Source organism: Anser cygnoides, chromosome 1 (assembly GCF_040182565.1).
Source record: "Anser cygnoides isolate HZ-2024a breed goose chromosome 1, Taihu_goose_T2T_genome, whole genome shotgun sequence".
NCBI lineage: Eukaryota > Metazoa > Chordata > Aves > Anseriformes > Anatidae > Anser > Anser cygnoides.
In genome coordinates, this window is record NC_089873.1 from 69218316 (window position 1) to 69231914 (window position 13599).

The 13599-nt window shown below is 36.8% G+C and overlaps 1 protein-coding gene across 6 annotated transcripts in view; it reads left to right on the plus strand.

Moving 5' to 3' along the window:
• Positions 1–13599, plus strand: part of PIK3C2G (phosphatidylinositol-4-phosphate 3-kinase catalytic subunit type 2 gamma) — a 213065-nt gene that overhangs the window by 6246 nt on the left and 193220 nt on the right. For 5 of the 6 annotated variants that reach the window (XR_010832254.1, XM_066999235.1, XM_013172899.3 and 2 more), the window contains exons 3-5: positions 2707–2789; positions 6414–6571; positions 9358–9469. Coding sequence is in view for 5 of the 6 variants with exons in the window: in XM_066999235.1 (XP_066855336.1) it covers positions 2707–2789; positions 6414–6571; positions 9358–9469 (353 nt within the window). In the remaining variant the exon portion in view is untranslated. Of the gene's footprint in view, positions 1–2706; positions 2790–5844; positions 6133–6413; positions 6572–9357; positions 9470–13599 lie in introns of those variants that run through there. The other variant, XM_066999243.1, reaches the window with a different exon arrangement.

Here is a 13599-nt window from a genome sequence, read left to right on the forward strand (position 1 = left end):
GGTGCGGAGGAATAGGGTAAATGCTGAGTAAGACTGTCAGAATGGCTGGCAAAGTGGAGCACCACAACTCATTCACAGAAAGTGAATAAGTACAGTTTGGATTTGTGAAGTCCAGGACATGTGAATGATGCATTTGAGTAATAGGATTTGAGAACTAGGGCTGAGGATGGACCTGAAATGGAAAGGATGCTGAAACATGGAGCTTAATATTGAGATAGGTCATAAGTGCACAAGCTGAAATATTCATACTACTGAAATTTTACTATTAATCTGACCCTTAGCTCTTGGATGCAGTTGTATGGCCCTAGGTGTTTGTTTGTTTGTTTGTTTATGCTTGTTATTTGAAATATGTCCTATGTAATAAAGCCATCATCAATTTTCTGTGGCCCTGTCACCACCAAGTCAAGATGTTCAAAAACACCGAAGAAATTGTTTTTATATATTCTCCGTGAGAAGAGATTTTATTTTCTCCATATTAGAAAGAAAGCAAAAAAGACAACCTTGAAAGTATCCAGTAGATTTGGCCACTCCATTTAAGTTATTTAGTATCTAATGTTTACAGGATAACTAGCAATGCTCATTTCATAGAAGTCCAATCATCAGACCAAACTTCACAATTTCAGTTTGGGGACTTCAGAAATGAGGAGCACACGCACAATTAGTGTTCATGTTTAGGAAGGATGGTTCAGGTGACTTGACTAGCATGATGTTAGAAATCTATGGGTGGGTGAAAGGTAAGATCCCAGTTATCCAGGGATGCACTCTGTTACTTTATCCCTATTATCATCAGTTCTCTTCATCTGCAATTACCTGTCTTGTTCACTGTACACTTTCAGATCTCTGCATTGAGTGGAGACCAGGGTCCTATGGAAAAATAAAATGATCATGTAATTAATATGATCCCTTTATATGCAATGGGAAGAAATTAAAGTTTCTGGACACTGAAAACAGAAATGACAAAAATAAATTTCTTTTACCTCACCCACATGATTCGTCAGTTGTAACTTGTACAGGTTTCACACTGATGGCTAGCTAAACTCTACTACAACTGCTCTCTCAGTCTCCCTCCTCGAAGGCAGAGGGGGAGAAACTACAATGAAAAAGGGTTCAGGAGTTGAAATAAAGACAGGGAAGATTGCTCACCAATTACTGTCACAGGCAAAACAAGCTCCTTTCTCCCAGGTGCTGCTATGCAGTTGTTTTTTTGTTGTTGTTTGTTTGTTTGTTTTTCCCTTTCTTAAATCTGCTCTCCCAGAGGCCCAACCAGCATCTCTCCCTGTCTCTGGCCAGCAGCGGGACCTTTTGGAACCAACTGGAGCTGGCTCTGATCTGACATGTGGCAGCTTCTGGGCTCTGCTCACAGAGGCTACCCCTGCAGCCCCCCTGCTACCAAAACCTTGCCACATAAACCCAATACAGAATTATGTGTCTGTATATACCTTTGCCCCCAGAACTGAATGGAGTTAGTTAGCAACGGTATATTAATCCCCTCTGTGTAGACTACTGCTAGTCAACACAGGATATGCTTGCCTTTAGGATTCACTCAGAAATGCTGCCAGCAAAGGTGCAGAGAGGCAGAGAGCTTCTGTTCTCACTTCTGCCTCCTGCAGGAGAGGGTCAGGATGGTTAATGTGGTTAATGGGACTCATTGTATCTAATATTTTCAAGACTGACAGCACCTATTAAGGGTTTGTAACTTCTGAGCATTCAGTTCTGTAGTTGTGGTCTCCTCACCAGTCAGCTCCCAACAGGTCTTTCATATTTTATACTCATCCCATTTTTAACTGTAATTAAATTTTTCCCAGCACTTTTTCAGGTGTATTGCACTTCTTTGTCCAGAAGGAAAAAAAAAAGGGGGGGGGGGGGATTTAAGGTTATATAAATTAATAATAACCACATAATTTTGTATAATTTACTGATGTTATTAAAATGAGAAAATACATCTTTCACTGTATCTGTTTCTACTTCTGTGCTGTGGCATTAGTTGCTTCTCTTTCTGAAGGGGTTTAAAAGTTGATGTCTTTGTTGAGCCTTGAGTCCATATGTCTGTATGTACAACAGTAGGAAGGGCGTGCAGATGTAGCAGTATTACACATTCTCTCCTGGAGGTTATGTTCTGATGGAAGGGTAGTACAGCAAACACAAAAGGGGATACTTCTACCCAAAAAAAGCAGCTCAGACCAACTTCAGGGAAAGCATCAGGGGATTTTTCATCTTCAGAAAGAATATACTAGCTTCCTGTCTTTCTTGGGGACCTACCTGAAACGTTTATAGAGCTTGAAGGAATCCCGAGCTTCCATGAAGGGCAGAAAGAAAGAAAAAGAATTAAAATTCACATCAGCATAAGCTTTGTTTTGTCTCTTCTCATTGTAACCTAAGAATACATCTTTTGCATTTAATCATCTGTGTTCTGACACTAGTTGAATTTTGGAAACCTTGGAAATCTTTATTTACTTCAAGGAGGAAAAAAAAAATCATTAAACCCTGGGCAGCTGATGCTTTGCAACTTTCTATTTTATCTCTGAAAACATTAAAAGTGCAGTCAAAATGTGTTATTTGTGCTTATTTGGCACTCCAGTAAATCAGGGGAGGGATAATAAGATACGAAATTTCATTCTCATGGAACCAAATGCAAGTTTAGTCTTATGTTCATTATGTGTATGTTGTCTAAATAATTGTCTTTTGGTCTCTTTTTGGTATTTTTAGGTTACAGGTTGGTCTATCCAGCTGGTTGAAGCAAATCAAGGGAGTAATGAAAACACAGTTGCTTTTTGCAATGCAGTGGAGGAGTAAGTAATGAAAAAGCTTTATTCAGCCAACTGTGACATTTCACTTATTTATATTAATTGGATTGGTTATCCCTGCATTCCTGAACAGTGTCTTAATTCTGGTATCAGCTTAAATGCAGAAACACTCCTAATTTTGGTTTAAAGATTAAAATCCACAAAATATTGTTAATTCCAAGAATATTTTCTGCCTTATCTGTCACCTTTATCAATGATAAGTACATCTTCAATGTTGATGTGTGTGAAACTTAAGATTTATTTTGTCATTTACTTGGACAATATCAATGCTTATGTAGCTCAGAGCAGGAAAAAAGAACTGGAAGAACCGATTGTCTGAGAACAGAATTTTACTACATAATATCTTGATGAGGCATTGGATTTAGCAAGCAACAAAAATTCCTTTAATTATTGTTTACAGTTTCAAGTTAATAGTGTGGCTTAATGGGATAGAACTTGTGCATGTGTGTTTTTTGTTGTTGTTGTTGTTTGTTTTTTTGTTTTGCTTTCTTTTGTTTTTTACATTCTTAATTTTGTCAGAAAAATTGTGTTGAAATCTAACAGCACTAAGAAATACATGTTTATAGACTATCTGTGTATCTTTATTCTCCTTTGTAGACATTCACTGATCATACTATCAAGTTGTTAGCACAAATGCATGTGTGTTTGGGGAGGGGGATTGTTTTTTTTGTTTGTTTGTTTTTTTCGCAGAAAAGTAGCTGGAAAACTGTGATTTCTTTTTTTTTTAATTAGACTTTAATGAATTGACAGTATTTGAGGTCATCCAAGCCTGCTTCTCTTAAAAGAAAGAAAAAAATACAGTTTGATATTGCTCTGGAATTAACAGCAAATATGTTTTAGATTCATAGAGTAAATGGTCAGCTTGAAAACATACTTAATCAAATATGTCTCAGTTTTCTTTTTTTCTCCCCATGTTCCTCAGTCTAAACCCCTCCCCTTTTTTTCACTAACACCAGACACACGTTTCACATGATAGGTTTTCCCCTCAAACATCAGATTTTTGTCCAAACATTCTGCACTTAACTTTACACTCTAACACTCTAATTATAGCAAAAGCTTTCTTTCCTTTTTTTTCCTCTTTTTTTTTTTTGAATAAATGATTTTATTTAGAGGGTTAAAAAATATTTAGTATTAAGACATTCCTGTCTTAGTATTAAGACATTTCTGTTTTGAAATACCTTTTTAAGCATGCATCACTGGCAAATACTCTTTTAAAAGGAAAACAGAAACAGCCTTTGCTTTCCTTCTATCTAATGACAAAAGTATTCTCAGGATAAAATGTAACAGAAAAAAAATAAGTTTACTGATAACTAGTCTCTTAGTCTTGCCAAATGAGCATCCTTTCAGCCCTCAAACAATCTCAATAACTGTCAGTTTTATACATCAGAAGTAAGATGTATGATTCAGACTCTGTCATGCAAACTTGCAGCTCCAACATGTAGCTCAAATAGAAACCCAGCCTGTTTTTCTTTAGGTAATGTTTGTACAGGTAGCAGTCTCTAATTGCAACATTTCAATTTATACGTACCTAACTTAAAAAGAGTTTTCAAAATCCTTTATCATGTTCTTTTACAATTGTGGACATAACTATAGTGAATGCTCATCTATAGGTGGCTTCAGAATACATCTTAAAGCCAGTTTGATACCAGAAGAGGCCAGGCTGACAATCTCAGGGTTCGATGCTGCAAGATGCAAAGTTCCTCCAGCTACTACTGACTTCAAATATATGTTCTGCAAAACAGAGAAATACATAGCACTGTGAAATAGCAAATCCCTATAAATGTTAGTACTTTCAGCATACGTTGAATTGTTGCAGCACAGAAAGTGGCATGAGATTTTATTCATGTAATACTTCTGCAGCACTTCAACTATGCCTTGGAAGACCAAAACTTTCCAAATTCTGGAATGAGCATGTTTTGCCTAACAGCTCAGACCAGAAGCCCTTTAATCACTTGAAAACAATAGATGGCCACAAATAAGCATCTCTGGAACCAAATGCATTTTTATCTAAAAGGCATAAAAAGCAAATTTCTGTCTCCATATTATCTTAAAATATAGACAAGGTGAAGTTAGGAAAGGAGGTGAGGTTTACTCAGTTTTGAAATGCCTGCCAGTAAGCTGAGGATGTGATGTGTGCCCTGCATGTCTATGTAACCAGTTAGTTTGATGCTGGAAAACAGGTAGTGAAGTTTTCTGTCTTAAGCCGTCCTTGGCCCTCTTATAGAAATAGGTTACAAGAGGAAATTTGGTGCTTGGAGAAAGCTTTATGCGTACCTTGCTCACAAAAGAAATAGACTGACATCAACTACACAGGTCACCAAAGCAGCCTCTGTAGTATAATGATTTTTTACTATGAGTATAAATCTGTCATATGTACTGGAGGTATTGTCAAGCCTCATTTCCTCTCACCCCACTGAAACATCATGCCCCCTGGCTTTTCATTATAAGAAATGGGCTGCTTCATTGGATTATTAATTTTGGGAGCATAGGTTTTTCTTTTCTTCCTCCCACCCCATTTTTTCTTCTTCTCATGCTATAGAAATATATGGCATAAAAGAAGAGTTTGTGCTGTTGAGACTTGAGTAGCCACCCTGAGGCAGGAGGGCATAGTAATGAAGAACTTTATGTGAGAGAACCATAGCTCAAAATATACTGTAGTCAGAGACTGTGTAAGGCACTGCCAACTCATATACTACAAAATGCTGCTTGAACTAACAAACAGCAAAGAATGCAGGATGCTTAGTACAGGATGTTTGAGTTTAGCTTCTAAAATATTCAGTCCAATTAGTGAAATGTAAAGCTTCAGCTGGTACAATATGTACCCTTACCTGCAGCTGCGAAGTGTATTTGCTTTAAAAGCAAGTTTAATCTCAGCTGACAGCCATAATACCTGTGACTAGTGTTCATTAGGAAATGGCACCTCAGGAGAAATTAGTTTTTGCAAGTCTTTGGTAATTGGAAGGAGGAGGGGCAATTTATTTTATAGGTAATGGTATATAAGATCAGAGGGACACAGTGACTGTAACAGTTATTGCTCTCTAAAGACATTTACATAAATGTCCAGGGTTTTAGTAATGAAGTTTTCAGATTGGATCCTAGAGCAGAGTGAAAACAGGGACTTATGATTTTGCATAGAAAGCACATTCCTGTATTCATTTTGACCAGCTGTCCTCGTCATAGCTGTCTGCGCATGTGCTCTCGGTTAGCTTTATGTTAAAACTCTAAGTATTAAAGCAAGTTTGTGAGTACACTCATTTCCACTGTACTCAAATTGTTTTCTTCACAGTACACTGAAGTTTGCGTTTAAATTCCTAATGGCTTCACTGAGGTTAGGCTCAGCAGTGATTTTGTGAAGTTTATGAAGATTTTACTGATTTTTTTTTAAATATGTGTATATATATACATCTTATATGTAAGATGTAGTTATACATATGTTAAGTGATATGTAGTTGTCTGATTAATGTATAAAAACATTTTCCCTTCTACACAAGATTTTATTCCTAATACCTCTCTAAATAATATTATTATCAGTATCTTGTAGATTTTTTGTTTGTTTTTCTTTCTCATTATGCATACCTGTTTAGGCATAATTTCATCATGCTCTTTCAGAATCAGAAATGCCTATCCTGCTTATGACTTGAAGACAAACACTGGGAAAATCTGGAGTGTTGCAACAAAGTTCCCAGACCATATTCTTGGTGAATCAAGATTCAGGATCAGCATTTGGACAGATTTTTCACCATATCCTCTGCTTCTTACACAACATGGTAAGTGACTGAGGTATCCACATCCTTCCACGATTCCATTCTGTTGAGGTGATAACAAAATGCATTTGTTATCTGGAAAAATACTTGGAGGGTAAGCCTTATATGAATCTTGAGCGCGTTCATTCAACATATTTGCTGTAAAATTAAAATCACATTATATACCAAACTTTGCGAACATGTAGATTTCTACTTTTTTAAATCACAACCAGGACCAATTCTGGCAGTTTCAGAAGGGTCCTATTGGACCCTTCAGACTTCAATTCTTAAGGAATTTAAGCTTGTGAGTAATTTAAAATGTAGGGGGTATCCCCCACTTAGTCATGGAACTTTTCAGATCCTTCACTCTGTTGCTAAGTCCAAGACAAGAGTCTGTAGCCATTAAGACTCCTCTGCAACCAAGGTTATGACCAGGTCAGGGGAAGTACATTTTAATCAAATGAAACCAGAGGAATTCAAGATGGATATAAGGACAAATTAGAATAATTGAGAATTGGAACAGCTTGCCCACAGAGGTCGTGGAGTCTGAATCCTTAGAGGTTTTCAAGATCTGACAGGAGAAATCCCAGAGCAAGATGGTCTGAATTCAGTGTTGACCTTCCTTCAGGCAGGAGGCTAGACTAGACTGGACTTCCTGAGATCCCTCTCAACCTGATCACTAGTGTTTGTGGGAAGCTGTCACTGCCCCAGTATATCCTGTATCTATGGTGAATGGCAGGACTTTTGATTACAGCTCTGGTAATTTTTATGTCTTAATCCACATATGTAAAGATGAAAGAAATGAAAAAATAATCCCCTCCCTGTGCTGTTTCATTAAATGATAGTCTTTTGTGTATGAATCTTTTCTTCAGTTGTCAAGGAATTACTTGACTGTAACAAGGTGAGTGTTAGTTTGTTTGACAGGTTGAAAGCTGAAAATCCAAAGCTCTACAGAATGTCAGTCAGCATATATTAAAACATATATATTTATAAATACTTTAGCAAAGGTTTCCACATTTATTCATACAAGTTTGGTTACTTGTATTCAGAGCATCTACACGGTTACTAGAAAAGCTGGCAAAGTATTTTTTTTTTTTTTCCAATGAGTGACTTGAGCAATGTGCATCTTATGATTTTAATTCAAAATTCTGTACCATTCTCCTTTCTCTGGTGCATGTAAATTTAGCAAACAAGCACTGCAGTTTACATGTCAAACCATCTATTAGAAATTACTTAAGACAGTGAGTTGTCAAAGGGCTGGACACATAATATCAGTATACCTGGTAAAAATTGTGTAATCAAAATGGCTTTCTGAAGAAAAGTGTCTTTGTGAAGAAAATGAAAATTTTCAGAAGGAACTTTTGAATCTGTTGACACTTCTGCTTTTTCCCTAGAGAAAAACACCGCAAAGTTATATATAGTAACCAACTCTGTTCTGTTTGTTTTATTTCAGCTTTTTTTTTTTTTTTTGGTCACAACTATTTCCCTAAAAATGTCAGCTGTTCTCTGAAGATTTTTCAGTATCACAGTCCCTTAAACTTCCCTTAAGAAACAGTTTTGCATTTCTTGGTTTGTTTTAAAACAATAGTGTAGCAGCTCTGGACCAGATTTGCCAGCATTAATTGGCTGCTTCTGGGTTACTCTGGCAATTCAAAAAAAAAAAAAATTAAAACCAATTAAAATGGTTGGTTAGGCTCAGTTTGCAACTGATGACTGAATCTGGAGCAGTGTAATTTAGTCAACATGCAGATGTGGATTACATGTTTAATTTTTGTAGATATTTATTTAACTGTGGGTAATTTCCATTTTTATGTCCAAAAGTTTATTTTTATGTCAAAAATTTTACTTAAACCTTGTATTAATAGCTCTTGCAGCCATTAATTTTGAAGCCATAAAGAAATAACACAAATGAAATACTGAAAGAAAAATCTACTTATATGCTTTTCTAGTATCATTTGCTGATAGTGAGATTGCCTAAGAATTTTGGAGGAAGTTCAGACTTTATCTTGCACTGTGAAAACATTTTGGTACACTATAAGAAAACTTTTCACTGCAAAGTCAGATACTGTTTCTGCTGAAGAGGGTTATCTCAGGTTTGAAGCATCAGCGATGGTGGAGTATGCCTGGCATACCTATAAAGACCAGACTTACCAGACACGTTTGCAATTTGACTGCCAGATTATGCAGCTATTCTTTTCTAGTTTTTGATCAGTTCTTCTGAAATGGGAAGAGAGGAAGTCTGTTGGCAGGGTTAGAAAATGGCTTTAAAAGCTGAAATTGTTCTGGAGAAAATTGTCAAAATGATGGAGTACTTCTGAAGAGCAGATTGTATAAAGCATATAGCTTGTACATTAATTTACTTCATTATGGCTAAGAAAATGCGGATACAATGAGAAGTAAAATTCTGGAGCCTACTTGTGTCTTGTGCAGCAAAAGGTCAACTTTTGCATTAGGCCATGTTCATGTATGGGAAATGTACCAAAACACTCATCAGGAAAATGACTCGGTATTTATAGATTTGAAAAGATTAACCATTGGTCTCTTCCTTCCTACCTGGAAAAATTGCTCAGCTCTTCATTCCAGCTACCTAAAAACCAGCCAGTTTCCTATAAATGAACATATATTCTGTGACTAGTAGAGTATTTAAAGCAAAATTAAATAAAATCAGATGTGGCTTGTTCTAATTCCTCTTGATGGAGCCAGTCTGCAGCAGTAGTGAGCAATTACAAAGAAATTTTCATATTTTTCTCAAGAATATAACCTGGAATTCTCTAGCAAGCTACTATTTTTCTTTCTATCTTTATTTACAGCTGGCTGTATTACTCAGAACTTAATTGCGGAGATCCTCCGTTGCACAAATCAATACCCAGTCCAAGAAGAATGTCTTCTAAGTGTTTGTGGGTCTGATGAATTCTTACAAAAGTAAGTATCTCATTAATAGGTGGTATTGATTATGTATTCCATAATATAAGCTGTGCAAGTAACGACCTCTGCTTATGTGCTATGTAAACAGAACCATAGGGAAAGTAAGAGCATTATGTTCCAAACACTCCAAACACCGAGTTTATTGTTCCTTTAACTCCTGGATCACATGGCACTTGCATTATGTTCTACAGAGATTATTGTGTGGTCCAGTGCAAGGATTCAAATCTTGGCTTCTTTACATGAGCTTCATCAAGCCTTGAATATTTTGTTCCATTCCTTTGTCCTCTGGTCTTTCTCATCTGTTTTACAAGGATGCTGCTAAATTCCAGTGTCTCACAGGAGTGTGAGAGAGTATTCATGTCTTCAAAGGGAAAAAACAGCAAAGAGATGAGAAACAGTATGAAACACAGCTGCTTAGCAGGTAATTTTTCTTTATATCCAGCTGCAGCAGTAGTGAAGCAGATGAAGCCAACACTTTGGTACTGACTGCAAATTGAAGGAAAAGCATATTATACATACAAACAGGTCTTTCTGAATGTAGATAGTCTACAAGTTAGGAAGTAAATGCTTTGATTCATATTCATTCAAGTAAACTACTCTGGTGGTTGAAAACACTACTGGACTCAGCTAGTTGTTTCTCACCCGCTGGCATCTTAAATTCAGATGTCAGCAAAAGTGAGCAGGTTTTGTGTTGAAGCACAGGCTCTTGATGTCAGCTTCTGCTAAAGGAACGGTGACTTTTAGCAGAGGGGGAGAAGCTGGCAATTCTCTGTGGTAACATGTTAAGCTGGTACTGCAGGAGTCACAGCTCATATGTTAGAGACATAAAATAGTGCTAGATAAAATAGTGTATGTCTGTAATTGAAAGGGAAACTTTTAGAAGCAATCTTATTTTCAGTATAGTGTAAAGATTACCGGAACTAGCCCAAAGCAAGCCAGCTTCAGTAATGAAACTAATGTAGTTGTCAGAGCAAGTTGTGTCACACTGTGCAAATTAGCTTTGTCATTGAATAGCTTGGATACTTCTGCCCCTACACAGGTACAGAGGTCAAGTGTTCAGATGTTTATGGTCAATTATAGTTTGCAACTGAAGGTGGAGACTTTAACATTTCTGAGTCCACTCCTTAAGCTCTCAGATCTCTGGTATACAAAGCGCTGTCTGGAGCACTGCACCACTGGAACCACTGAGCAGAGAATCAAGCTGTACGTAGATCTGTTGATTATGTAAAAAGGCTAGTGGCAGGGCTGCAGTTTTTTTTTCTTTTTTCTTTTTTTTTCCAAGTCTCTTCTCATTTCATACTAATTGCCAAAGAAAATGGAGATAATGAGTCTTTGTTGAGGGTGAGCTCAGTGCATTTCAGTACAGTGTACAGTATGTTCTAAATAGTTTTATTTTCACTGTTGGGCAGAACTCATCAATAGTGGATTATTTAAATTCCTGCATTTGCAGAATCTCTGCATGTCTCATTAGCAATGAAACAAGGTCAATAATGTCCTCAGCTTTTTTGCTTTGCTCCTTCACTGCTGTGCAGAAAGGATTGAGTTGCACTTCTGGTCTCAGCAGTTTGTAATTCTACTCTATGCTGTATTTTCAGCTCCCTTTCTCCTGCTTCCTCATCAGAGTCCTGTATCTGAAATTTGAAACCCCAGACCAAAATCATCCCTTGAGTAGCTTAACACAGCCTGCGGAGTTGCCTCAGGGTGAATTTTTTCTTATGTTTGGGCTATCTTAGTGCAAATTGCTTTCCTCACTATGTTGCTAACAGAGCAATTTGATATAGCTGTGCAGAGTTCTTCCCTAGCAGAGTACTTGGAAATCAGTCAGGGATGAATTCCAGTAGAAGGTTACTCAAGTTATGAGACAGCAAAGGGAACTAATACTGTGCTGCTCCTGCTTTATCGTAATCCAGAAAAAAAAAAAAAAGAAGTGAAACAAAAACAGTGACATGGTGATTAGTTCTCAGAGAATAGTGGTTTAGTGAAACACACAAGTGAAGATCTGTCCAAAACTTTCATTTACTATTATAATTGACTGTATTAATGATCACCTCAATGTGCCTTCTGCAAAAGCACCTGAAAGGCCTGATGATTTCCAAAATCCATTTAGTTTTCAGTGAGATGAGGAGCAAATACTTGTGTGCTACTGACCGTTACGCTCAGCACTGCAAGATTTCATCATCCATTATTTCCTTACTATGGTGATATCCTTGAGTTCACATGTGATCTGACTCACACAAGGTGTGAGTTCAGATTTCAAATAGCCACATTTTTTAGAAGTCAGAAACCTGCGTATAGGCTGCAGTTCAGTCTATAACTAATAAAGCAATCTGTGAAATTCTGATTTGGAATCTCATTGGTTTCTGGTCTTTAAGGTCATTTTATTTACTGATCAGAAATCCTGGCCTTGCCTCAACCTGCAGGCTTTCTTTTTGTTCCTACGCTTCCCTTTCCTGCAGGTTTTTCTTACAGTGTCTATAGAGTGCTATCAGTAGTCATCACTACCTTCTTCCTACCCCTGTCACTGTAAAGAGTATGTTAATATCTTCTCCAACTCATTTCCTGCAGTTCCTTTTCTCCATGTTCAGTTTAAATGCATCTGGAGACATTTAAAAGAATCTTTGTCCTTAAAAGAAGAGAGGAGTGAAAATATTTCTGATCAATTTTTACCACTATTTCCAGAAGTTTCTGATTTTCATAAGTATCCATAGATTAATTCTACCTTCCTTCTCTGGATTTCCAAGCTGTGTGTGTGGTCTCCACTCCCTTACACTTGTCCTGTTCATAATCATCTTTGATTTTTTGGAGGGCTACGTACCTGCTGTTTCTGAAAATCCTCCCTTTGTCATCCCTTCATCCAAGACTTCTACATCTACCTTTAAATCTTGCTTTTAGTTTCCCATCTCTCCTTAGTTTTAGAATATATGCCCCTAAAAAGGATTTTATGAAAGATATCATATAAAAGTAAATTATATTGGGGTTAAGCAGCTAGGGTCAAATAACTACCAAGCTCTCAATGCCAGCAGCAAGCCAAAAACAGATCTTGCCATGTGACAGCAAAGAATCAATCTTTTTTTTTTTTTTAACCTTTAGAGCTTCAGACCAGAACCTCAGAGCATCCTGAAGTGCCTAATAAAACAAAGCACGTGAAAGTATATTTCAATTTGTTTTTTTTTGTTTGTTTGTTTATTGATCTGGCTGTTGTTAGTAAAGAGAGAGCTGCAATGCAGACCCAGCAAAGGAATGTCATCCAAGGATAGCTGTAAGCTTTATTTCTAAATATCTTTTTTTTTTTTTGAAGGTATCAGATTGTTTAAAAATATCATTTCATATGTATTTTTAATTCCATCCACACTCTATCCACGCTCTACCATACTGTAATTTTCACAGTTACCTTACTGCTTTGCAGTTCAGCTAACATAGTGAGCAGGAGTATGGAATAGAAAAATCTAAATGTTTATCATTTATACTCACATGCTTGCCTGTGACCTTACTGATGACATTTTTTTTGCTTTGCTAATTATATTCTCTGAGAACTGAGACCTAAATAAGAATTAGTTTTCACTCAAAGTGAAGTTTAAGCTATTAATTATAGAGTGGGCAGAGTTATATTCATGCAGATTGGAATCATTAGAAGCCAGCACCTTTTGGGTGAATATGTTCTTTGTAAAAAATAAACTTCATTTTCTCTTGTCACTGCAGATTAAGTTTCTCATTCAGAGATGCTGCTCAGCTAAGTCTTTTTTTTTTTTTCTTAAGAAAAAGAGTCTGATGGAACTGCATTAGGATTCAGAGCTTATAGCACATCAGAGAACATTGCTGGGGAGAGGCAAAATCATCTAGTGGTGAGGGAATTGAGAGAGTGAGGGATATTCATATTCCCCTTCTCTGCTTCTGATATATTGTGGGACCACAGGCAAGTCACTTTGACCAATTCATTACCTTGTCTCTTAAAGACAATCACTTTGCCTTTTGTCATGGAGCTTTCATCAAAGCTGTATTTTCCACATAGTATTTCAGCAAAAATAGGGGTAACATTGCTAATAATGTACTTTTTTTGTTTTGTTTTTTTTTCTTTACAGAGCTCAGAGCACTGTAAAGCAGTTACTATTAACGATGCTATCCTCCAA